Source organism: Chiroxiphia lanceolata, chromosome 26 (assembly GCF_009829145.1).
Source record: "Chiroxiphia lanceolata isolate bChiLan1 chromosome 26, bChiLan1.pri, whole genome shotgun sequence".
NCBI lineage: Eukaryota > Metazoa > Chordata > Aves > Passeriformes > Pipridae > Chiroxiphia > Chiroxiphia lanceolata.
Window position 1 is genome coordinate 2,789,714 of NC_045662.1, and position 26,641 is coordinate 2,816,354.

A 26,641-nucleotide genomic window follows, 5' to 3' on the forward strand; every position below is an offset into this window, starting at 1 on the left:
GACTCTGGCCCACTGTGTGCCCCCCAGCTTGTTATCAACCCCCAGGAATACAAGAGTTATGGTGCAGAATCCCCCGTGGGGGGCTAACAGCCAGTGGGAACCATCCTTCAACCCACCTCAGCTCAAACCAGTTCCCTGAGTCACACTGGGGTGCCAGGGGCTGCCCACGGGGCAGGAAGCCTGGGCACAGGCTGCTGCTGGGGACACTGACACCATGAGTAGTCTGAGGGGTTTTGTTTTAGTTATTTTTATTTTTGTGGTGTGATTTGCTGCCGCTCTGGTGCTGCCCATCCACCCCCCTCCCTGGGGCTCAGCCCCGGATCCCACCCAGCACCAAGCCCTGCCCCTGCTCCCACACTGCTGGGACAGCCAGGGGGACAGGGACACAGGGCCACCACCAGCTCAGCCAACACTCTGCTGGGGCCCTCGGGGCCAACCCCACACCGGGCCCGAGGTTGCTGTTGGTTTTTGGGGCAGCTGTGGGGAACTGAGCCACGGTGCTCTGGCAGGGCAGGGACCAGGCAGCAGCACTGCTACAGCCAAACTGAGACATCTCTTTGTTTTCCCCCACGGGTGACACACAACCCCAGGCAGCAGGACACAGCCTGAGCCCTGCCTGCTCTGCTGGAACCCTGAGCTGTGCAGAAAACCAGGCAGGGTGCAGTTACACAGCTCAGAAACACAGAGGGGAGAGGAGGTGGCCAGGCCTGAGGGATAAGGGGCATCATGAGGCTGCTGCCTGCACATCCACGTGGGCTGTGGCATGGGGACAGTGAGGGGGGATGTGGGGAGCTCAGCACCATCCCAGGGGCTGAGCCAGGCTGTGGCTGGGACCAGCACAGCTGGTGCTACATGGAGGTGCTGGGGGTGCAAACTGAGTGCACGTGGGGGCAGTGAGGGAGGGCACAGCTTCTCACCACCCTGGCTCACAGCAGTGCCAGAACACGGGGGTGCAAGGAGGAAAGGGGCTGCTGGGCTGCTCAGAAGCAGTGTCCTGAACTCACAAAGCAGTGATGGCTCCTGCCTGCTGGCAGCTGCCCTGTGCCCGAGGAGATGGCTCCTGTGCCCAGCGGGACTGAGTCCAGTGATCCGACGGGCAGGGCTTCACCAGCACGGGCCGTGGAGGAGAAAACAGCTCAGTGTGGTTTGAGTGGCCACTCCTGAAGTCCCCTTGGCCCAATGAGCACCAAAGAGTTCACAGACTGGCAGAGAAAGTCCCATTTCTCTGTGTCCAGTGTATGGAGGGGCCGCCGGCTCCGCGAGCGACCCGCGAGGTAAGGACCGAGGTTTGCCTGGAGAGCACGTCCCTGCAGTCACAGTGGGGTGATGGACAACACTTGGAGGGCCTGGAGGCAGTCAAGGGGTTGTTAAATTACACACAGACACGTCCACACGGGCTCACACACGCAAGGGCTTCTGTAAACTGAACTCCTTAAGGTTCCATGGATCCTTGGCTGATCCCACGGCCAGTGCTGGGTGTGGCATCCTTAGTTGTTCCCCCGGTACGTGATGTTGGTGAAGGTGGATGTGGCCTCTTTATATAAAGGGTTGTGGGTCTGGAGGAAGAAGGAGGAGGAAAAAGAGCATCAACACTTTGTGCTTGGCATCACCATTCATTCTACTCAACACCTGGGGACACTGAGGCACCACTTCAGCACGGAGTGGTGGATCCCTGCCATGGCTTTGGCTGTGCAGTTTAATGGCTCCCCATGGGGGAGAGCAGGGAAAAGCTGCTGTGGAGGAGAGGAAAAGCAGCAGGAGCTCAGGAGCAGAGAGACCTCCTGAAAGAGCCACCCCATGCCATGCCATGCCATGCCATGCCATGCCATGCCATGCCATGCCATGCCATGCCATGCCATCCCATCCCTTCCCTCTGTGGGGGGCAGGAGATGGAGAGGTGGGGGACGGGCACCAGTGCTGTCTCAGCCCCCTCCCTGGTGCTCTGGATGCCTCAGTCCTTCCAGCATCCCATGGCAGGAGGGACCTTCCACTTTGCTCACGGGATGGAAACACTGGTGTGGGCAGTGAGTAAGGGGGTCACGCTGCTGACGACTGCTTGGGATATGATGGATGTGGGAAAATCATCTGGGACATCTGCTGTGGCCTGTGCACAGCCCTGGGAGCACAGCGGGCTCAGGGAGGGGTGTCCAGGCTGGCAGTGTCACCCCTAGTCCTGCCTGGGGCACTGTCAGACAGGGAGGGGGCAACCTGGTCCCTACGGGCCACAGACAGCAGCTGGGCTCTCCTGCTGGGAGCACTGGGATCTGGATCCCTCAAGCTGGGGGCTGTGGGATCTGGGGGCTCCTGCCCAGCACCCCCGACCCACTGGCCCTCACCGTGTCCCACTTGGCCCTGGCCTTCTCCTCCTCGAAGCGGGCGAACTCCCGGCGGTCGTGGATGGTGATGAGGAGCTTCCAGATGAGCAGGGCAGCCAGGCCGATGAGCAGGATGGCCCCTGTCACCGAGAGCAGGACCACCAGGACGTCGGGCCCCTTCGGGCAGTCTGCAGCACAGAGCAGGGCAGGGTTGGAGGGGGCTCAGCACTCCCAGGGCAACTAAAAGCAGCTCTGGGGCTGCCTGGCCATGGGTACGTGGAGCTCCTCTGGGCCCAGGAAGGCTTCGTCCTCCCCTGGCAGGGAGCAGGAGCCTCCACCCTGAGCACAGCAGGCTCTGTAAAGGAGGATCCCATCCATGGGGTGCATGTGCTGAGATCCTCAAGCTCCTGTCTATAGGGTGGGGGTCTGCACCCAAGCGTGGAGCAATCCAGATCAGGGGCACCACAGGCCCCACGCATGGTGGGGGATGGCACCTGAGCCCAAATCCTTGTGCTGGTGGAAGCTCTTCCCCAAACCACCACCCTGCTGACCCCTACCCTGCTCTTGGCTCTGCACCAACACCATGTTGGCAAATGGGGGTGGTGAGATCCTGTGTGAGCCCCCCCAGCCCCCTGCTCCCCCCAGCCCTCCCCTGCCTCTGTCCTCTCCACTCTGGGTGCAGGGCCAGGGAGGGTGGCTGGGTCCCAAAGGACCTGCAGCCACACAGCCCCTGGCTCAGCTGGAAGTCAGACCTCCAGGTCAGTGGAGACCCCGGGGCTGCCAATGGGAGCCCCCTCTTATCTGCCTCCTAAGAACAACATCCCTGCAGTCAGACATGGATCAGGGGGGTGGGAAGGTTGAACCCCCATCCTTGGCCTCAACCGAGGAAATGTGAGACATGAGAGGCAGGAAATCCCGGCCCCGGTGGCACAGAGCAGGGAACAAAGCAGCCCTTTAACTCCTCTCAGCCCCTGACTGCGGTGCCCCAGGAGCCTGGCTGGGGTGGGAGGTACAAAGGGCACTCAAAATCCCCCAGTTTAGCACAGAAACCCAGCACTGCACCTTCTCCATCCCCCACCAGAGCCGGGTCTTACCAGGCTCCTCGATGACGGAGAGGATGGACTTGCCACTGGAGTCCTCGTAGTACTGGAACCTCATCACACAGTCGTTCTCGTCCTTGTAGGTGCAGTTCACGGCGTCCTTGCCCCTGTCACCTGCCAGAGTGAGAGGCTCAGACCCCCCCCATGCCACGGATGTGCACCAAAGGGAAAGCAACCCCCTGGATTTCCACATTTTAGGGCAGGTTTGGATCTCCTCTTACTCAGTTCCTGCACCGTCTCGATCTCGTCCCGGCACATGCGGCTGCAGGTCTGCTCCTCCACCAGCCTCCCCCGCTCGAACTTCTTGCACTCCACACAATCCCTGAGGAAGAGGAGGGAGGTGCTGTGAGCTCCTCTGTGCTCTCCTCAGAGGACCATCACACCTTTCAGTTGCAGATTGTGGAAATCACCACAGTCCCAACCTAACAGGGCTGCAGCTGGTGGGAGCTCCTGCTGCCACTGCTGCCAGCTCCCCGATGGGGTATGACCCATCCCAGCTCTCTGCCAGCCCCCTGATGGGGTATGACCCATCCCAGCTCTCTGCCAGCTCCCCTGATGAGGTATGGCCCATCCCAGCTCTCTGCCAGCTCCCCGGTGGGGTATGACCCATCCCAGCTCTCTGCCAGCTCCCCAATGGGGTATGACCCATCCCAGCTCTCTGCCAGCTCCCCTGATGAGGTATGACCCATCCCAGCTCTCTGCCAGCTCCCCTGATGGGGTATGACCCATCCCAGCTCTCTGCTAGCTGCCCTATGGGATATAACCTTTCCCAGCTCTTTGCTGGCTCCCCAATGAAATATGACCCATCCCAGCTTTTTGCCAGCCCCCTGATGGGATATGACCCATCCCAGCTCTCTCCGAGCTCCCCGATGGGATATGACCCATCCCAGCTCTCTGCTGGTTCCTCAGTGGGATATAACCCACCCTAGCCCTCTGCTGGCTCCCCAGTGAGATACAACCCTTCCCAGCACTCTGCCACATTCCCAATGGGATATGACCCACCCCAGCTGTCTGCCAGCCCCCTGATGAGATGTGATCCATTCCAGCTCTCCTCCAGCTCCCCAGTGGGATATAACCTGCCCCATCCCTCTGCCAGCCCCCGCCGTGGCACGAGCTGCCCCAGCCCCGTGCCCTGGCTCACTTTTTGATGGTGCAGGCGTCGGGGCAGGTGGGGCACCTCTCGCAGGTGTCCCCGTAGGAGCCGGGCTGGGTGCACTCGCAGCGGCCGCACACGCAGGAGCCGTGCCCGGAGCACACCAGCCCGTTGCCGGACATGCACGTGTCCGTGCGCGTCGTGCAGTTGCAGTAGTCGCCCGTCCAGTCCGGGTCGCACACACAGTCCCCACAGCTGCACTTCCCGTGCCCTGGGGACAACCCAAAGAGCATCAGGACCCTCAGTGGCAGAGCAGCCACCCGGGACAATCCCACTGCACTGTGCTCGGGGTGGGACACGCAGCAGCTCACGCCAAACCCCAGCCTTTGCTGTGTCCCCAGTGCTGCTCTTATCCCACCCGAACAAGAACAAAGGTGGGCAATGAAGATTCCCCTCCCTTGAGGGGAAGCTGCAAGAGGAGCAGCTGAGGGCACTTGGTCTGTTCAGCCTGGAGGAGACTGAGGGGAGACCTCATTGCAGTTCCAGCTTTCCTGGGAGGGGAAGCAGAGAAGCAGGCACTGAGCTCTGCTCTGGGGGGACCAGGGACAGCACCCAGGGAATGGCCTGAAGTTGTGTCAGGGGAGGTTGGATTTTAGAAAAAGGTTCTTCCCCCAGAGGGTGGTTGGGCACTGACCAGGCTCCCCAGGGCAGTGGGCACAGCACCAAGGCTGACAGAGCTCAAGGAGCGTTTGGATGATCCTCTGGGGCACAGGGTGTGACTCTTGGGGATGGTCCTGTGCAGGGCCAGGAGTTGGACTGGATGATCCTTGTAGGTCCCTCCCAACTCAGCATATTCTGTGATTCCAGGCTGAACTGCCCCAGCTCTGCCAGGTTGGCAGCAGCAGCTGGAGATGCTCAGTCAGATCTGTCTCCGAGCAAGTCAAGCCTTGGCTGTGGCTTTGAATTTCAGATTGAGTCGGGACATCTGGTCAGACCCCCCAAATCCCACTCGTTTCCCAGCCCTGGACCAGGCAGGGGATGCTGACTGCTGGGAAAAGCCTGCCGAGCTCTGCACGCTCACCGAGCCTGGTTTAATCACACAGACAGACAGACAGACAGACGTGCTCAGATCCTGCCAAACCCCGGAGCTGTTTGGATTTGTGGTTTGATTCCAGCTCAAAGACCAGACACGGTGAGCGGTGGAAACACCACGGAGCCGGCACGCGCCGACCCGTCCAAGCCCTGGGCACAGTGGGGAATGCTGGGAACGCTGCTCCCGGCAGGGGATCGGCTGGGCACCATCCCAAAACCCTGCTCTTGGCCTGGCACTGTCCGGGAATGCTGCTCCCAGCGGGGGATCGGCCGGGCACCGTCCCTGCCACAGCCTTGGAGGCACCGGCATGAGAAATAAATGTGTAACCCCCGTTAATGAGGAACCGGGGCTGAGTCACAGGAAAACGGTGCCACGCTGGGTGACAGGGCACGGAAAGAGATGGGGAGAAGTGGCTCAATGGGACCAGACTGATGCCAACGGGGTCAGACAGTTCAGGTTAATTAACAGCCCGCCCTGGCTGGGGGCAGCTCTTCATCATCGCCCTTCACCCATCCCGACCCGGCAGCCTTGGCAGCCCTTGTGCAAACAGGAACAGGCTCCCTGCGGGCACTGACTGCTCTGGGTGGGGAAAACCCAGCCTTTCCACCTCCTTTATCAGCAGGCTGTGAAGATAAAGGATCAATCCCAGCAGCACAGAGGCGGCTTTGAGCCATGAATTTGGCCTGAGGGGCAGGTGGGGTCCCAGAAACTCAGTTTGGGGACACTGGGGAGCAGGAACCAGAGATAGTGATTAATTCTGAGTTGGAAGGGACTAACGAGGATCATCGAGTCCAACTCTTACATAAATGGCCAGTGTGGGGATTGAACCCACAACCTTGGTGTTATTAACACCGTGCTGTAACCAACTGAGCTTAGGATCATCTCCCCACGAGTGTTGGTTGGGTGGGTTGCATCAAATCTCTGCTTAATAATTATGTCCTTTTTGACAGCTTCAATGTAATTGTTTCAATAATTGCTTCAGTATAGTGCACTATCCTATCTTATACCACACTACTAGTAGTTTTAGTGCTTATACTGTGTAGTAAATAATTCTGATTATGATCTTTTGCCTGATCATTTGTAATAATAATATTATTAATAATAAACAATAGAGTATAATATATAATATATAATATATAATATATAATATATAATATATAATATATAATATATAATAAATATATATAATGCATAATATATATTACGTACATATTATATATAATATAATAAATAACATATAATATATAATTATATATAATACATAATATATAATGTATATTTTATATATAATAAATAATAAATAATAAGTAATATATAATATATAATTATATATAATACATAATATATATAATGCATATTTTATATATAATATATAATATATAATATATAATTATATATAATACATAATATATATAATGTATATTTTATATATAATATATAATAAATAATAAATAATATATAATTATAGTAATAAATTAATTTTATATAAATATTCTCATTTTGCCAGTCATTAAAACCTGGTGGACAAAAGCGGTTCAGTGACACCCCTGCAATTCCTTAGATTTAAACCGTTGCCATAATCCGAGCTAAGACTGGGTGCAGCTGGATCCAGACTCCTCTGTGAGAAGGGGTTTATAAAGCCAGGGAGTCCTTTCTGCGCCTCGTGACTCGACGGCGGGGCTTTTCAAATAAACTCTGTGCAACATTTATCAACCCCCGCGGCAGCGGGTCCCTCCCAGCCCGCCGGTGCCCGGGCACTCACTCACCCGAGCACATGTGGCCCTTGAAGCGGACGCAGGAGAAGTCGTCGCACTCGCAGTACTTGCCGCTGACCTTGCCGAAGTCGCTGCTGTGGCACACGCACTGCCCGCAGATGCACTCCCCGCGCTGGCTGCACAGCGGCTGCCCCGGCCGGGGGCTGCAGTTGTCCTGCTGCGAGGGGTTGTACTCCTCCTCCGAGCACTCGCAGTGCGAGCCCAGGCGCCCCGCGTTGCAGCGGCACACCCCGCACTCCAGGCTGCCGTTGCCGCGGCTGCAGGACGGGCTGCGGGGCTCGGCGCGGCTCTCGCAGGAGCAGTCGCAGTCGAAGTTCACCTCCACGCTCAGGCTGTCCTTGAAGCCCACGGGTTTGATGGTGAAGGATTTCTGCCGCTCCTGGGGGCAGCCCCGCACCTTGGCCTCGATGCTGAAGCTCACCTGGAGGGCAGAGGGGCGTGGCTGGGTGTCAGTGCCACCGGTGTTGGGGAACCTGCTCCAGGCCATGCTCAAGCTTGAGGAGCTCAGAAATAGGGTCTACCAGCTCACTTTGGGCTCATCAAAGCTGTCCCAGCACAGTACTGACAGGTACAATACAGGTGTTGGGGTACCTGCTCCAGCTCATGCCCAAGCTTGAGGAGCTCAGAATTGGGACCCACCAGCTCACTTTGAGCTTATCAAAGCTGTCCCAGCATGGTACTGACAGGTACAATACAGGTGTTGGGGTACCTGCTCCAGGCCATGCTCAAGCTTGAGGAGCTCAGAAATAGGGTCTACCAGGTCTCTTTGGGCTCATCAAAGCTGTCCTAGCATGGTACTGACAGGTACAATACAGGTGTTGGGGTATTGGGGTACCTGCTCCAGGCCATGCTCAAGTTTGAGGAGCTCAGAATTGGGACCCACCAGCTCACTTTGGGCTCATCAAAGCTGTCCTAGTACGGTACTGACAGGGAAAATACAGGTGTTGGGGTACCTGCTCCAGGCCATGCCCAAGCTTGATGTGATAAATAAATAATTGTGATTGGTGAAACAAACGGGTGATTGCATCAAAATAAAACAAACGGATTGTAAAACTTAATTACACCCCCATAAAGAAATAAAACAGACCCTTACAATGTCAAGGGCCCCTAAACCTCCCTACTATCCTAAAAATAAAATATGGTCTTTTAGGTGCCTGTTCGTCCAAGAATGCATGAATAATGACTGGTTGTAGAGATAACCCTTTTAGCTTTAGCTGTAAGAAAACCCATATATTAAATACTTAGCAAAAACCTGTAGAGTGTATATGTATATAATATAATTAATATGCATGAAGTAGCTAAGATAAATACTAAATGTACCCTGTAGTAGGTGTGCAGATTTGGGAAACTGGTCCCCATTTCTGTCACCCAGCCGGCTGCTTGCTTTTACCATATAATAAACTCGTATTCAAAAACTTAGAGAAACTTGAGACTTTGTTTATCACATTGAGGAGCTCAGAAATAGGGTCTACCAGGTCTCTTTGGGCTTATCAAAGCTGTCCCAGCACGGTTTGGGCCAGGGCACCTGCTCTGCCACAGTAACCAGGCGAATTTTTAGATTGGATATTAGGAAAAAGTTGTTCACTGAAAGGGTGGTCAAGCATCGGAACAGGCTGCCCGGGGAAGTGGTGGAGTCACCGTCCTTGGAAGTGTGCAAGAAATGTGTAGTTGTGCTCAGGGACATGGTTTAGTGGACCTGGCAGTGCTGGGTTAGTGGCTGGACTCAACCTTAGAGGTCTTTTACAACCTGAACAATTCCAGGATCCCATGCACTGTGGGCAGCAGCCTGGGCTGAGCTACAGGACCGCAGGGTTGGCATCCAGCAGGCTCAAAACATTTTCCTGCTTGCACCCACCCCACTGGACCCCCTCTCTCCACTGCTGAGATTCCAGAGTCCATGTCACCGGGGAGGTGGTGGGACAAGCAGGCAGTGCTGGTGCAGAGCATCAAACAATCTGGCAGCACTGCTTTGTAGAGGGGGAGAAAGGCCAAGCCCATGGAGAGGATCCTCACCGTGTCCCCGATCTTGAGCCCCACGCAGGACTTGAGGCCAGGGATGACCTCGTCGTTGAGGCAGGTGGCGTTGAAGGCCAGGGACAGCTCTTCGGGGAGGTCCCGCACCTCCAGCTCCACCTTGGAGCGGATTTTCTAGGCAAGGAGAGAGCAGTGATGAGGACACAGCACTGGGGAGGGCTCAGTCCCAGGGAGGGTCCCCCCCAGCACCACAGGACAGGAGCCAAGTGCTCCAAGTCTCTCTCAAGGCTCGGCTACATCATTCCCTACGTCACTGCCTCTAATGCCTTTGAGGACGGGAAGGGGCGGGCAGCGAACACAGTGATCTCCCTTCCCTGCACACATGGGTGGAGACAGATGCTCACAGCTGGGCCAGGGAGGGTGCTCGGGGCTGGGGGAGCTGCCAAATCTGTGAGGGCTGTTTGCAGTGTGAAGCAGGGGCTATTTTGGGAGGCAGAGAGCTCTTGTGGGGCCAACACATCACACACTTACCCCATAGGAGTCCACGATGAGCTGCAGGACGTTGCTGGAGTCTCTGGACAAGGTGCCCACGGTTGTGCCTGGGATGAGCTCACTGTAGTTCTGGAGAAATACCACAAACGAGGTCTGTTTGTGATGTGTGACTGTGCCATGGCTGGGCCAAACCCCACCCAGGCACACAGGAGCTTCCCAGGGAGCTTCAGTGGGACAGGAGACCACCAAGGCATCTCCAGCCACCCATGGCTGGCTCCTGGGGACCCTCCAGCCCCCCAAAAGGTGTCTGCACAGCAGCTGGTACCTGGTAGAGGCCAACAACTGTATCTGTCACAGCAAAGATCAAGTTGATGTTCTTCTGTGAGAGTTTCTCAGTCATCAGGCCCAGAGAGGGATAGTCCTGGGGAAGAGGAGAGGTTATTCCCTAGGGACATGCACCTCCACCACCTGGCTCTCCAGCCCTGGCTGGACCACCTTTCCCATCCCATGGGGACCCAACAGGAGCTCTGGGCTCCACAACCCCACGCCTGGGCCGGGATTTACCAGTGTGGTGCTGGCAGAGTAGAAATTATCCTTGCCAATGTGGCACTGGGCATCGTTGGGCTGCACGATGCCGGCCAGCCGCCCGTCCAGGGCGATGTGGGTCTTGGCGTCCGTGGTGAAGACGAGCAGGTGGGAAGCATCATTCCTCCAGCCAATCTTCTCCTGTGGTGAAAGGAGCTCCCAGTTACGTGCCAGCACCCTGTGCCAGCACCTCACTGCTGCCTTTGTGCCACCCCGGGGCGTGACTTGGCCATGAGGACCAACCAACTACAGAAGGAATGGAGGGAATTGCTCCCCCAGGGAAGTGCTGTGGGCATGTGGGGGCTGGCAGGGGGCAGGGGCTGCTTGTACAGGTGAAAGATGGGTTTTATTAAGGAAGATATCAAGCTATTAGAGAGTGTCCAAAGGAGGGCAACGAAGATGGGGAAGGGCCTTGATTTGAAGCTGTGTGAGGACACTGAGGGCACTTGGTGTGTTCAGCTGGAGAAGAGGAGACTGAGGGGAGACCTCAGTGCAGTTCCAGTTCCTGGGGAGGGGCAGAGGAGGGGCAGGGACTGAGCTCTGCTCTGGGGGGACCAGGGACAGCACCCAGGGAAGGGCTGGAGCTGTGTCAGGGCAGGGTCAGGTTGGATCTCAAGAAAAGGTTCTTCCCCCAGAGGGTGGTTGGCACTGCCCAGGCTCCCCAGGGCAGTGGGCACAGCCCCAAGGCTGCCAGAGCTCCAGGAGGGTTTGGACAATGCTCTGAAGGACAGGGTGGGATTGTAGGGGAATCTGTGCAGGGCCAGGAGTTGGACTGGATGATCCTTGTGGGTCCCTCCCAAGTAGCATATTCTGTGATTCTGTGATTAATTTGCCAGTGTTAATCACGGTGTTCAATGACTGAGGTAATACAACCCCTCCAGCAAAATCAAGGTGCGGGCACAGGAGCTGTTATCCCTTTTGGGCTGGTCACTGCAGAGCTGACATGGGACCATCATCCATTCCCAAACACCTCCTCTGCTCCTCTCTCCTGCCAGGACCACTGAAGTTCCTGCTCTTCCCTTGCCTTGACTGCTGGGCTGGAAATGCCCTGGTTGAATGTTCACCCTCTCCAGAGCCGAGTGGCACAGCAGCTCAACAAGGCTCATGATCCTGTCCTAGAGGGGTTGGGCGGTCTCTGCCCACGCTGGTGACCCTGCCCCAGCCCCAGCCAGGCCTTCTTGCCCCTCACCTCACACACGGTGGCCTGGATGATGGCATCGAAGCCGCCCTCGGGCGCGTCGCGGTTCCGGGACACGCTTTGCTTCCGCACCTCCTCGTTGAACCGGGTCACCTCGTCCGTGAGTGACAGCACGTGCTTGTACCCGAACATGGGCAGGCAGGTCTCACCGATCCTGGGGGGGGACACAACAGTCACAGGGTTCTGACAGCTCCCATCCCTGCCCTGCAGCCATCCCGTGTCCCACGGTCCTGTCCAGGATGTGCTGGAGAGGGCACGTCCAGAGGCTGGTGAAGGACCTTCTAAAAAATCAACCCCCTGTTCTAGAGGTGCTGGGCTCAGGGCAGGTCCCAGCCTCAGACCTGCTGGGATTTTTAGGAGTCGTTTGCTTCGAGACTCAACATTTCTCATGAAAAACTGGTGTAAAATTGCTCCCTTAAGGACTTCCCGGTGACAATGGCAGTTCCAGTTTAGACCTGCTCCTCCTCCCTGGGCCAGCAGAACACCCTGTGCAGCAAGGTCTGAACCCTGCCCGGAATCAGGCACTGGGATGGATTTCCAGCCACATTCCAGTGATGTCCCATCAACTTCTGGCCCTCCCGGGACTCCCTCAACCCGAGACTTACTCATAGCAAGGGTTCTCCACGGCTTCTGGAGGAGAGATGTACATGTAGGGGGAGATGGGCTTGTCCACGAAGGCCCCGAAGCCGATGCGGAGGTTGCTGGTGAGCTTGCGCATCTCGCTGGCCAGCTTCGTGCCCAGGTTCTGGATGTTCCTCAGGTCGTCCTTCATGGAGTTGGACAGGTCCATCAGGTAGTAGATGTCCACAGGGTAGTCTTCCACCTGACGCACTTGGACACGGAAGACCTGGGAGTCGTCTGGAATGTGACAGGGCAGCAGAGTGAGAGCTCCTCTCCTGGGAGGAGCAGGGGGGGCTCGCCACAGGATTAGGGGGAAAGTCACCCTGCAGGGTCAGCAGGAACCCAGGGGATCGTTAAAAGCTGCTGGGAGGAGAATATCATCCTTAGACAGACACAGAGGGGCAAAGCACTTAGTCAGGTGCTTGCACAGGAGATGTTCTGTGCACCCTTGGAAGTGTCCAAGGTCAGGTTGGATGGGGCTTGGAGCAGCCTGGTCCAGTGGAAGGTGTCCCTGCCTGTGGCAGGGGGTGGAACGAGATGAGGTTTAAGGTCCTTTCCAACCAAAACCGTTTTAGGATTCTATGACAGATGTGTCTGCATTCCATGGCTCCTGTTCTCCAAACCTCTCAGTACCAGGACATGAGCAGATCCTCCTGCCCAGGGCTGACTCCCCAGCACAGCAGGTCTGGCAGGGACCACAAGGGGACTGCAAGGCTGCTCTGGACTTCTCTGAGCTCCCAAGGACTCCGAGCATCTCCCAAGGCCTCCCAGCATCTCCCGAGGCCTCCCCCATCCCTCTCCCCTTGGCTCCTCCCAGCTCCTACTGGGAAATTTTTGGTGCAACATTTTCCATTGAAACAAAACCTTCCTCAGACAGATCCTTCTGGGGATCAGGCCAATTTTGATGACTTTGGCACTTAAAAAAAAAAAAAAAAAGCTGAAAATGCCTTGAGTTGACCTTTTCTTTCGGCCTTTTAAAGAGACAAAGGTTCTTTCTTCTGGTCCTTGAAACGGCTTCTTTGAAAGGTAAGCCAGGGCACAGCTGCAGCCTTGTCTGAACACCTCAGACATTGAGGGAAAAAAGCTTTAACTGAGCTTAAATTGTTGCTGTTTTCACATTTCCATGTAAACCCACACATCACTTTCTTTCAGGATGGAGAAGTTTCAAAAACTACGAGAGCCCAAAGAGCTCCATCCCCCCTCTAGCTGTGCTGGGACCCCAAAGAGAGCCAGAGGTCCCATCTTTCTGCTCAGATAGCAGCTGTTTGTCCTTGTTGAGCTGAAGCCATGAGCACACTCAGGTTGTGGGACATGAGCTGTGACTTGTCCTGTTTGTATCCTTCATGGTTCAGGAGTCAAGGCCGATGACTCATTCCAAACCCTCTTGGTTGGGCAGAGATGGTATCAAGCTGGGTTTTCTCCCAAGAAACAGGAATTTACAGGGATTTACTCTCCCGAACAACACACCCACCCCCCTCCTGCCAAATACCTTTAGACTTAAATAGAACAAGGGCCACTGAGCAGCTCCATGTCCTCGCACAGTGGGGACATTTCTGTCGTTCAGATGGGTCAGGACTCCTCCTGGCCAGGCCCAGGGATGTGCCACGTGCTATCAGCCACTGACATCCAACCCCAGGGCTTTAATGAGCACAACGAACTAAAATTGTTCCTGCTGAGACTGGCAGAGTGACCCGTGAGGGGATGTCTGGGGCAGAGCAGGCGATGGCACCGCTCGCTCCACGTTCCCCTGTCGGGGTTGACAGAGAACCTGGCAGCAGCCTGGCAATTAGTGACGAGGAATGTAAACAACTCTAAGGAAATATTTACTGTAATGCCAGATGGAACAAACGTAATGCAGCCCAGACCAAAGGTCACCAATCAAAATGTGCATAATATCACCAATGACAGCGTGCACAGTGTCTTCAGTGTCACCAGTGAGAGTGTGTGCAGTGTCTTCTGGATTACCAATGTATGTACTGTGTTTTATGCTTGAGACTTTTGACCAATTGTGTTGTGGCACGATAGTGTACAGAGAGTATAAAATGAGCAATTGAGAGCAATAAACAGCTTCCTGATCACCTTACACCTGGGCTAGCTCTGATATCTGTGTCGCTTTGGCCGTTCTGACTTTACCAGTGACGTTCCCCGAACCGGTTCTGTGAGCTCGGGCGAGTGACGCCCGTTAGCTTTGCCTCCTGCCTGGCATCCTCGAAACTCCTGGCTGCTGGCAGAGGACCAGAGCAGTTAATTGGCTCCAGCCTGCCTGGCTGAAGGGAGCCAGGGAAATTACAGGACCTCTTGGCAGCCCAGCCCTGCCAGCTGCTCGTTAGACACGAGCCGACTTCCACCCAGGAATTCCGAGCGCAGCGGCAGCGCCTCGGATCCAAACGGCTTTTTGTTGAAGTCACATCCAGTCCTGCCCCTTGGGCACATCAGGCTTGAGGCAAGAGACTGAACGCAGCCAGCAGCTTGCAGGCTGCCCACCAGGGATGTTCTGGAGGGTTCAGTGCAGCCCCAGCCTGGCCTTGCCCCCACAAGACCCCCTTGGCCAGCGAGGCAGAGCCGTGGCTCTGTCACTGCCTGAGCCCTTTGGGTTATTCCCACTGCATCCCCCCCTTCCCACAGCGGCCTGGGGGCTCCTACCTGGCCGCAGGTTCAGCCGAATTCTCTGGGGGCTCATCTGGGTGGTGGTGGCCCCCCCTGAGCCCTTGTTGCTGAGGGGTCTGTCCTCCAGGATGGTGACACTGCTGCTGGGGGACTCGATGTGCTCCTGCCCGCAGCCGTTGTGCAGCAGGTTGGCACGGAGGTCACAGCGAGGGGACGACTGTGCCCAGACCTGGGGGAGAGGGACACGGTCAGGAACCAGCTCCCCACAGCTGGGAGAAGGAAAACCACCCCCCTTTTCCCTGGAGAGCTTTATCACACCTCATGCCAGACCAGGACCGGAGGGGTTTTGGGGCGCACGGTCTGTGCTCGAGGGAGGTGGCAGACAGAGGGGATTTGGGATCAGCACGTCCTGCCAGGACCCAAAGCAGGAGCTCGGCAACCCCTGCCAAGGAGTGATGGATAACACAGCCCTGCCAAGGAGCGATGGATAACACACCCCTGCCAACCCCCTCCTGGCTCCTGGCAGCTGGAGCCTCACGTTTGGGTTCTGGCAGAGCTGAAAGGAAAGCCTGTCTCTGTGGGATGGCTGGAGGAGGGTGTGGTGGGATGTGAACAGGGGCAGGCTGGGACTTTTTCAAATTACTTGTTGCTTTGGCAAAAGACAAATCACCTTTTCCCTCCATTTTCTCCACACGTGCCCTCAGGAATCCTGCCGTGAGCAAGGAATGGGCCCTCTGTGGGTGAGCCCAGTGCAGGGAGCAGTGCTCAGTTCCTGCCCAGGAGTGGATCAGGCTTATCTCCAGCTCCCCAGCTTCCTGCCGGATGGAGCTGACCAGGAAAGGAGCACCAAAAAAGGAGTGAAAGAGTGAACAGGCACCGGGGTGTGGGAGAAGCCGTCAAGGGCTTGTCAGGGGCAGGAAGCACAAAGTGTGGAGTCACTGTGGGCTCCAGCCCTGTCCCTCCTTTCCTAGAAAGCCCCCGGCTCCCTGCCCTTATCACCACACAGAAGGGTTCACGTCCCTTCAGTTTCTCATGGAGACAAATATGGAAGGAATTTCTCTCCCCCCATCACTGCCAGGATCTGCTATGACATGTTCCCACTCAGGCAGTGTCCACCCTCCTCCCCAAAGGGATTTTCCATCTCCCTCCCACAGCCCAAGTCTTTCTACATCAGAGTCCTACAGCAGAGGACCAGCACAGCCTCTCCCTGCAGCAAAGGGAGGTGGCACCAAGTCCTGGTGGGGCTGGTCCAGGGATGCTGGATCCCAGTTCTGAGTCTCCCAGCGCTGGAGAGGTTCCCATCCAGGATATCCTCTGCCCTGGGTTCAGGTTGATTGAACCCAGGGATGAATTTGCAAACAAGGAGAAGAACGCAATGGTGTCAGGAGGCCCTGGCTGGCCCATGGCCCTCTGGAAGCAGGGAGAGCCAAGGAATACATCAGCAGGCGTGTTCCTCCCCCGCAGCCTCCCGATCCCACCGGATCGCTGCTGACGGGGAGGAGGACGAGTCATCCCTCCAAATTATCTCCCTTGCACCCACCCACCCCACAGGCTCACCCCACGGGGCTCCCTGCTGTGGGAAGAGGTGGCTGGTTCACTCCAGATCCCATCAATCATCACGTACATTCCTGTGCCAGGAAGGGAAATTGCTGGAAAAATACGTGGGTGAAAAGCAGGCTGGGCAGGTGGGGTTTATCCATGGCACTGGGGGATACCTAGAGATCCCAGGGAGCTCCCAGGACCTCAAAGGCCACGTGGCACCTTGTGGGATTAGCAGCACCATTCCTGCTGTGAGATTCCCATGGAGAAGCTGTTTAACCCCAGGACTGCATCCTTCCCCTTTCCTTGGAGCCCTGGATACTGAGGTTGGCTCAGGACTCACAGGAGCCTCCCCAGCAACAAAACCACTGCAAAAGGTGAAGGAAAACATTCCTGTGCCATCCAATTGGCTATGAGGCTCTGGCAGCTCCCAGTCTACTTTTGACCCCAGTCTCTGCCACCTTGCTGACTCAGCACTTCGGGCACAGCCCCAGGTGGGAACAACTTGGGGCAGCCAAGGCCTGCTGGTGACAAACACACAGTGCAGGGACTTCACCCATGATAAATCCTTCTTCTCCATCAGCACAACCCTGATGGCATCAGCTCCCTAGGGCAGAAATGTGGGGGGATGTATTCCCAGCCCTCCATCCCAGCCTTCCCACAGCCCTTCCCAGAGATGCTCCCCAGCCCCACCTGCCCTCTGTCCCGCTGCAGGGAGGGAGGATTTAACTCAGGATGGGAAACCTGGTGATTTTATCTCAATTCCTGCCTCCAGAGCCATTGAGGGCAGGGTCAGGCAGGGCACTGCCAGAGCCAGCTCCATCCCTGCCTTCCCAGGGTGGGAGGCTGTGGAAACTCCCACATCCCCAAGGCATCTCCATTCTCAGCTCTGACACAACCACATGCAGCATCAGCTTCTCTGCAGGAGAGCTCCCAGGAGGGCTCAGAGCACAGATACCTCCCCAAATTAAGCTAAAATCTTCCAGCAGCTTCTCTGAAATCCACCCCTGGTCCAGCCTTGCCTCCACCTTTCCTCCAAGGGAAGTAGAATGGGTGACATTTTGGGAGGGTGACGTGCTGGAAGATCTGTCACAATAATCTCCAACGTGTTACAGCTTGGCTGGCTTTTTCCAAAAGCAAAAGCGAGTGGATGAGAGCATCTATTTGTTGGGAAGAGTGGTCAAGGTTTCCAAAAAATAAATAAAACTCAACTCCCCTCTGCATCAGTGCTGGGGGGGGGGGTCAGTGATCACAAGAAACCACAATGAAATCCTTCTCCCATCCCAGCCCAGGATGGAGCAGCAATAACTCATCACCCCAGTGAGTGGGAAAGGGCTGCAGCAGGAGCAGGAGCACAACTAAAGGCACTGTCCCTTTAAAAAAAAGGGGGGCTGTGCAGTATCAGAGACCTCCCCCACCCCAGGGAAATTAAACAAACCCGCAGCAAAAACCCTCATTTGCTAAATTAGGACAATGTGGTCCAGATGTTGGGGCAGAGTTGCTGAGCTGAGCTGCACTCCCGGCTCTCCGGGGGCCGGCTCTGGCAGTGGTACGGCTCCCTCGCTGCTGTCACGTCTGTCCACGAGCACAGCTCGCAGCAGCACTGGAAATATTTCCTTTTTTGGAAACCTTTGCTGATCTGGAGGAAAAAAAAAGCTCCATCACAGCCCCCGCTGCAGCGTTAAGACATCAGCCCTGCCCAGTCAGCAGCCGGGAAGGAGGGAGCCCAGCCCAGCCCAGCCCAGCCCAGCCCAGCCCAGCCCAGCCAGCATTCCCCCTTGGACAGGGGATCCAGAGGGAAGCCAGACCCTTTATCACCCGGCACATTTCAGACACTCCCCGAGGGAGATAAGAGGGGCACAAACATCTTTATTCACACCACACCCGAGGTCCAGCCCTATCTGATGGGCACAGCAAGCACAAGCCATCCCCTCCAGACACACACTGACCCCAAGGCATCAACTACACAGGCATGATCCAACAGCATTTTCCAGCTTGGATCACTTTTTCCCAGGTCTTCTCCTGGACACCACGGGCACAGCCTCAGCTGGAGGAAGCAGAAAGCAAGGAAAGCCTTGCCAGAGGGGGATCCACCCCGGGCTGGATGCCCTGAAGGTTTCATCACCTCTCCCCATCCCAGCCTCACCTCCCTTGGCTCTGCCCTGGGGCTGCTCTTCCATCCCCTTGGGAAACTCCCTCCTCTTACCTAATGGGTTAACCTCCAGGGCAGCATTTTTGGAGGGGAGTGTGGCAGATGTCCCAGGCTCTCACCTACCCAAACTGAGTGATTTGAGAGCCACAGCTCAGCACTCACATCCTCCTTAGCCCAGCAACCCAAACAAGGCACCTTGTCCTCTTCCCCCTTTCATTGCAATGAAAAAAGGCTTTTTAAACCCAACCCCATAACTTCTAATCCCCATTTTCAATTCCTCCCTCCAATCCCCCTTCCCTTTCCAACCCTTCCAGCAATTAGGCTCCTTCAGCCAGAGCTTTACAACAGGTTTTCAAGAAGCAAACCAGAAGTAAACTGAGCTTTCACATGCACATTATTTGAAAGGCAAAGTGATTTCCCAGTGGAAGCAGCACCATTTCCCAGCCAGCTCGAGGCAGCTCCCACCAGCACACACTTAAGGGGCAGATTTTGGGAGCAGGGCAGGAGTGAAGTGCAGGTCTGAGCCAGGGGATGTGTTTAGACATGATGGGAACAGGTGGAGATGGAGCCTGGGACTAATCCCACAGCCCAAAGGCTCGTCCCTTCCTACACACCCACAGTCCTGCTCAGGGATGAGCTTCAGCCCAGCTCAGCCCCCCAGCTCAGCCCCCCCAGTTCTTACCTCAGCAGAGCACCAGGCACAGAGGGGGCTCACAGCCAGGCACTGCTTGCAGGAGTTCACCCCACGGGTGGTGCAGATGTTGCCCCCTGGAACAGCAAAACAGAGCAGTCACAGCCTGCAGAGCCCCAACTCACCCCCGTGCCCAAGGCTTGGTGCTCAGCCACTGGCTCCCTGAGCAGCCACAGCCCCCACCAGGGCCCTGCTCTGCCCCCTTTCCCAGCCCTGGGTGTTGCCTCCTCGCCCCTTTCATACCCTGGCACCAGCTGAGCTTCATCCTGCCCAGGGCTGAGCACCATTCCTGCCGTGCCAGCTCCTTAAAGTGTCCCCTCCTCCCTGCAGCATCACTCAGGTGTCGGAGTGAAGCTCCCACTGCTGGTATTTGTGTCCCCCTGCAGCCCCCTTGGAGCAGCAGGAGAGGGAAGGGGTGAATTCCCAGGGGTGCAGAGCGGTACCCACAGCCCTGCCAGGGTCAGGGGGTCACTCAGGGCAGGGTGGTCAGGGGGTCACTCAGGGCAGGGTGGTCAGTGCCACCTTGTGCAGACACTGAACACAGTGACTGGCCTTGGCTCGGGTTCAAACCCAGGGAAAGGAGGGGAGGGAAGGGGCAGGAGTCCAGCAATGTGCTGGAGGTGATTTGCACCGGTGCCCCAGGCAAAGGCTGGCTCTGCCAGTGACAGTGGCCGTGGGGACTCTGGGAGACACAGGCTGGCACCAGTCCTGGAGGCCAGAGGCCAGAGAGTCTGTGTGGGGGGACTAAAGTGCCCCAAAGTGCCCGCAGGGCTCAGGGTCGGGAGGTGGCACAGCCCGGACTGGGCGGCTCCGCGGTTCCAGCCGCCGGCAGTGACAAGTGCTGGGGACACGAGTGTCACCCTCGGCTCTTCCTCCCTCCCGGGCACAAGCACCTCGGCAGTTTTAGGGCTCCCTGGGCAGAGCAAACCACAGCCATGTGCCCGCTTGGCCAGGGGACACTGCAGCCCCGGGACCCGGGGGATGCTGGCTGCTCTTCCATCCCCTTGGGAAACTCCCTCCTCTTACCTAATGGATTAACCCCCAGGGCAGCATTTTTGGAGGGGAGTGTGGCAGATCTCCCAGGCTCTCACCTACCCAAACTGAGTGATTTGAGAGCCACAGCTCAGCACTCACATCCTCCTTAGCCCAGCAACCAAAACAAGGCATCTTGTCCTCTTCCCTCCTCACGTGCAATGAAAAAAGGCCTTTTAAACCCAACCCCATAACTTCTAATCCCCATTTTCAATTCCTCCCTCCAATCCCCCTTCCCTTTCCAACCCTTCCAGCAATTAGGCTCCTTCAGCCAGAGCTTTACAACAGGTTTTCAAGAAGCAAACCAAAAGTAAACTGTCCCGTGTCCCCACTGTCCCTGCCCAGGGCTGTCCCCGGTTGCGTTTTCTACCACAGGAAATGCAACATAAAACGGAAAGAGGAAACTGTGAAACGATGTCATCTGGTCTCCGGGCACAACCACAAACCCCCTGCCTGGGGGCACCCGGGCTGGGCTATGGGGTGCTGTCACAGGCTGTGGTTGTCCTAAAGTCCAGCAGCTGCTTGGGGATGTGTCCCAGGACGTGTCCCGTCACACCTCTGCCACCAACACCCCCAGCTTGTCCCACGCAGGGCACTGAGCTGAAGGCTGAACCCACCTGCCTGGCTCAGCACCAGCTCTGGGGTGGCACCCGTGCCCTGAGCTCTTGCTACCCGGCTCCATGTGGGGATGGGGCAGATTTTAAACTGCCCAAAAGAGTGACAGGTTGGTTCCTGCACCTCAGCCATGTGCCAGCAGCAATATCGATCCTGGGGGTGGGTGGGGCAGGGAAAGGGGAAGGCAAAGGGCTCTCCGACTGCAGCAGCCACACCAACACCTCCCCCTTCTCACATTGGCTCCTGCCTCATCCCAGTGAATCCCTCCTGCCTCGTCCCAGTGAATCCCTTCTGCCTCGTCCCAGTGAAATCCCTCCTGCCTCGTCCCAGTGAATCCTTCCTGCCCCATCCCAGTGAAATCCCTCCTGTCCCTTCCCAGTGAATCCTTCCTGCCCCATCCCAGTGAAATCCCTCCTGTCCCATCCCAGTGAAATCCTTCCTGCCCTATCCCAGTGAATCCCTCCTGCCCCATCCCAGTGAATCCCTCCTGCCCCATCCCAGTGAAATCCCTCCTGCCCCATCCCAGTGAATCCCTTCTGCCCCATCCCAGTGAATCCCTCCTGCCCCATCCCAGTGAATCCCTCCTGTCCCTTCCCAGTGAATCCCTCCTGTCCCATCCCAGTGAACTCCCTCCTGCCCTATCCCAGTGAATCCCTCCTGCCCTATCCCAGTGAATCCCTCCTGTCCCATCCCAGTGAAATCCCTCCTGTCCCATCCCAGTGAATCCTTCCTGCCCCATCCCAGTGAAATCCCTCCTGCCCCATCCCAGTGAAATCCCTCCTGTCCCTTCCCAGTGAATCCCTTCTGTCCCTTCCCAGTGAATCCCTCCTGCTCCATCCCAGTGAATCCTTCCTGCCCCATCCCAGTGAAATCCCTCCTGTCCCTTCCCACTGAATCCTTCCTGCCCCAACCCAGTGAAATCCCTCCTGTCCTATCCCAGTGAATCCCTCCTGTCCCTTCCCAGTGAATCCCTCCTGTCCCTTCCCAGTGAATCCCTCCTGTCCCTTCCCAGTGAAATCCCTCCTGCCCCTTCCCAGTGAATCCCTCCTGCCCCATCCCGTGAAATCTCTCCTGTCCCATCCCGTGAAATCCCTCCTGTCCCATCCCGTGAAATCCCTCCTGTCCCTTCCCAGTGAATCCCTCCTGTCCCTTCCCAGTGAATCCCTCCTGTCCCTTCCCAGTGAATCCCTCCTGCCCTATCCCAGTGAATCCCTCCTGCCCCATCCCATGAAATCCCTCCTGTCCCATCCCAGTGAATCCCTCCTGCCCCTTCCCAGTGAATCCCTCCTGCCCCATCCCAGTGAATCCCTCCTGCCCCATCCCATGAAATCCCTCCTGTCCCATCCCAGTGAATCCCTCCTGCCCCTTCCCAGTGAATCCCTCCTGCCCCATCCCAGTGAAATCCCTCCTGCCCCATCCCAGTGAATCCCTCCTGTCCCTTCCCAGTGAAATCCCTCCTGCTCCATCCCAGTGAATCCCTCCTGCCCCATCCCATGAAATCCCTCCTGTCCCATCCCGTGAAATCCCTCCTGTCCCTTCCCAGTGAATCCCTCCTGCCCCATCCCATGAAATCCCTCCTGCCCCATCCCGTGAAATCCCTCCTGTCCTGCCGAGTGCCGGTGGCTGCAGCCGGGGCTCGTGCCATGGATTTGTGCCGTGCTGGGAGCCAGATCCAAGCCTGGCAGCGGCTCAGCCCTCCGGGGGAGCAGGGAAGCATTTCCCGGGCGGGGGATTAAACACTCGGAGCTGCCAACGCCGGAGCCACGTGCCTGGACACGGGAACAGCTTCCAAATCTGCAGGTCCCTGGGGAGCCCTGGTGCTTTGATACCCCCACCAGGACCGTGGCCCCTCGGTCAGGGGTGGGAGGGGTGCCAGCTGCCTCCCTGCCCCCTGCCAGGAGCTTCCTTGCATTTCCACACCCGTGTCCCTGGTGTAGGGGCTCTGTCCAGCTGCTGGGTCACGGCTGTGGTGGCTCAGCCCCGCCTGGGGCAGGGTTATAGCACCCAGTGCCACCAGCAACACTCCTAGCCCTGGCTCCTGTTTAATGCCACTGTGGGGTTTGTCCCCTCACAGTGGGTTTTAGCTGGCTCAGTCACCTGGTTCTGCCCCAGCACCCACCCTGCTGGGGAACTGCAGAGCTGACAAGGGCTCCTGCCACCCGTGGGTGCTCTGGGATGTGAGACACACTGGCCCAAATCCTGGCTCAAACAGGTTTCCCCCGTGGCTTGAGCCAAGTCCCTCAGCCACTCCCTGCCTCGGTGTCCCCTGTGCAGGGTTAACTCCATCTCAGGGAGATCAGGATCCACTGAAATTCCATGTGGAGGAGATCCCAAGCTTGTGTCTGCCAGCTGAGCCCCTGGCTGCCTCCTCATGCCATGAAACCTGAGCTCAGGGCTAACAAGCCCCAGGACTGTCCCTTTGAGCTCATCTGCTGCCCACATTTTGGTACCAATCACCTCCTGCCTGTGTGCAGCCTCTGGACCCTCGTGGTTTCCTTTCTCCCCCTCCTGCCAGCACCCCACAGCCCAGGGGTCCTTCACCTGGTGTCCCCCCTTCATGCTGGGGATGTAACCCCAATTTTCTGGTGGATTTTGGAACAAGGGCCACGAGCCTGGGCAGAGCAGTGGGCTCATGGCTGGGCAGCTGCACACGGGGGTAGGTGGGACTGCAGCAGGGGCAGGGATGGGGCAGGAAGGGGGCAGGGATGGGGCAGGGATGGGGCAGGGATGGGGCAGGGATGCTGCCATTCCCAAGGCTGCCCTGGGGGCTGATGTCACATTGTGCCACCGTGCCATTGCTGGTGGCTTTGCCTGGGGGGTCCCTGGAGGTCTGTACCTGCCCCCAGGTCCCCCTGGTGTCCATCACTCCGTGTTCCCAGGGCTGGAGGACTCTTCCCCAACCTCCAGCACCTTCCACAGCCATTCCTGGCTGCCCCTCATGGGGCTGGATGGAGGAGCAGGGCCATCCCTTCCCCTGGGAAGGGGCTGAAATCCTCTGGGTGCCAGCTGGGATTGCTCAGGGCAGTTATTGCCCTCCAAACATGGGGCTGATCTTGCTGTGACCCCCCTCACCATGGGGAAATGTCCCTGTTTTGGCATTCCCAGCACTGGTTGCAGGGCTGGATGCAGTGCCAGGAGGGTTTTGTGGGAGCAGGGCTTTTGGGGGATGTGGGAGCACAGATGGAGAGGAGTGGAGGATGTGGAGGATGTGGAGGGGGCTGCAGCTGGAGTCCCCTCAGGTTTTGCCCTGTGGGTGCCTGGCAGTGCCCCCCAGGCTCAGACACTGCCTGGCTGTGAGCAGGTTAACACGGTCCCAGCACAGCCTAAACTAACAAATTCTGTGGGTTTTAGTTACCTTTTTTTTTTTTTTTCATCTTTGCAGCTTATTTTTCCAGCCATAAAAACTAATAAACCCAAGTACAAAAGCTGCATTTTTTGACTATGAAAGCAGCTGTTCTCACACACTGAGTTGATCCTAAAGACTCTGGCTTTTTAAAAAAACAGCAATCCTGAAATCCAGGGAAATGGGAGATAAACTGGGCAGGATGATGGGAATCACCCACCTGGGGCTGGGCCTGGGGGCCTGAGGGAGGTGAAATCATAGAATCACGGGGTGGTTTGGGTCGGAATTACCTAAAGATCATCCAGTTCCAACCCCCTGCCATGGGCAGGGACACTTTCCACTAGACCAGGTTACTCCAAGTCCTGTCCAGTCTGGGATAGAACACTTCCAGGGAAGTGATGCACTTGGAACACCCCAGACATCCATGGCTCAGCATCACCCTGCCCTGGCTGGGGAAAATTACTCAGTCCAGTCTGCACCAGGAGTAACCTCTGAGTGCCCCAGGAGCAGCCACAGGCTTTGGTTTTCCCCCCTCTGCCAATTTGAGCAAGAATGTGCTCACACACAACCTGATAAAGACAGTTTAGAAGACTTGATAAAGGTACAAACCACACCTACTTACATCCTCTCTGGTCTTTCTGCTCGACTCAAAGATAAGGATCTGGCCCGTTTTTGGCTGATCCCCACCCTGTCAGTCCGGGGGTGTTTCTCCTCTCTGAACCTCTCCCTTCCTGCCAGCATCTTGTTGGGGATGGGATGCCCCAAACTCAGCTCATCACGGGCACCAACACACAGGACCAGAGAAATCAATCCCCTGCACAGCCCCAAACTGCAGCTCTGCAAACTCAAACTCTTCCAGGGGCTATCCCGTGTCCTGTGCTGGTGACAGCTCCATCCGGCAGCAGATCGGAGCCTCAGGCTCTTCCTGGGAATTCACCAAGCTCTGGAAGTCTTTAGACAGAACAATGTTGCCCCAAACTCCCTGAGTTTGGCCTCGAAAACAATGGGACCGATTTATAAATCACCGTTTTGCAGTTGCAGGGTTGACTTTGAGCCCTGGGAACACACCTGGGGTGAGGTGGGGAGATAACGCTTTTCCGGGCTCCTCTGTACTTTAACATTGGGGAACTTTTCTAAAACACAAACTACATTTGTCCTGAGATCACCTGATGCCAGAAATCGGAGTTTTTAAAGAAAAGCAGCAAAATAACATGAGGAAAAAAAATAACACAAGACATAAGTGCCCCCCTCCCCGTGCTCCGGACGCAGGAATTACCTGCCCTGTGAGATCTGCCAGTGAAATTTCTGTTTGTGAAGGACGGAGCCCAAGCCACACTCCAGTCCTTCCATTACAAACCAGCACCCGGAGCCAAACGCAGCGTAGGTAGAGGATACAAACTCGCCACACCCAGTGAAAATAACCCACCAAACCCTGTCCCGACCCTGTAACATCCTTGAGAACCCTCTGGCCCCGACCCAGCCGAAGCCCAACCGGCTCGAGCCGAGCTTTGTGTGTGGGAACGCGCCGCAGTTCAGGCTGCCAGCTCCCCCCCTCCGAGTGATTTCCCCCAAGAAATCGCGGACCCCGGGAAGGCAGAAAGTCCGGGGATTTGTAGAAATAACAGGCAGCAGCTTCACTAAGCGACCCGGCTCGGCGACAGAGCGAACCTACCCCAGGCTGCAGCGGCGCAGAGCGCCAGGATCCCCAGCGCCAGCCGGGCTTGTCCCATCTTCTCCTCCGAGCCCCGAGCGCGGGGGGGCCGCTTGGACCAGCCCCTCTGAGAGGGCTGGGGAGCAGCTCGGGAGGTTTTGAGCAGCCCAGGAGGTGAATCATGGGTCGGGCTGGATGACACACATGGCGAGCGGAGGAAACTGCGCCGGGCTCGTCAGTCGGGAGTCAGGAGTGCCCCCGCCCGCCCCGCCGCCGGCTCCTCATGCTGCTCTCGCTCTCCCAGCTCGCACAGGGACCTAAAAAACCCTGGCAGCGAGTCCTCGGCACTGGTGACCTGCAGCCGCGGGGCTGGTAACAGGCTCTTTCCCATAGGCTCTCCCGCCTGGCTTTAATTCCTCGCAAAATCTTACGCGCTCCTTCCTTTCGTTAACTCTTGCGGGAAAGGCGGCTCGTTTAAAACCCCGGCTGTGCTGCCCGAGCTCAAGGATTTAAGGAGAAATAGAGCAAATACACACTGATATGAAAGCGTGGGTTCTCAGCTCACCCCCTCCCCCTCCCCCAGAGATGGGCAAATGGGAATATCCCAGCTGGGAGCTGAGGGAGACCCAGCCAAAAATTGGAGCCGGTGGAACCAGCAGTTTGGGTATAAACCTGGACACGGGTTCAGCTTGGGACCAGACAGTTTGGACCTGATTTTCTTCTTGCTTGTATTGTTTTTTTCCCCCCTCTGTGTCCTCAGGAACT

General features: G+C 56.7%; 1 protein-coding gene across 2 annotated transcripts; it reads right to left on the bottom strand.

The window, feature by feature from the left end:
• Positions 1-256: 256 nt before the first annotated feature.
• ITGB3 (integrin subunit beta 3) lies at positions 257-26,178 on the bottom strand. Of its 2 annotated transcripts, none has more exons than XM_032711356.1 (15): positions 25,898-26,178; positions 19,227-19,312; positions 14,890-15,082; positions 12,231-12,483; positions 11,617-11,779; positions 10,407-10,568; positions 10,168-10,263; positions 9,882-9,971; positions 9,390-9,524; positions 7,368-7,797; positions 4,557-4,779; positions 3,637-3,737; positions 3,410-3,529; positions 2,337-2,503; positions 257-1,556 (listed from the first exon to the last, which is right to left on the bottom strand). In XM_032711356.1, the coding sequence occupies exons 1-15, from the start codon at positions 25,953-25,955 to the stop codon at positions 1,488-1,490; spliced, it is 2,346 nt and encodes a 781-aa protein (XP_032567247.1). In that variant the 5' UTR covers positions 25,956-26,178; the 3' UTR covers positions 257-1,487. The 2 variants fall into 2 exon arrangements, with proteins under 2 accessions (XP_032567247.1, XP_032567248.1); XM_032711357.1 differs by lacking the exon at positions 25,898-26,178 and adding an exon at positions 19,479-19,515.
• Positions 26,179-26,641: the final 463 nt, after the last annotated feature.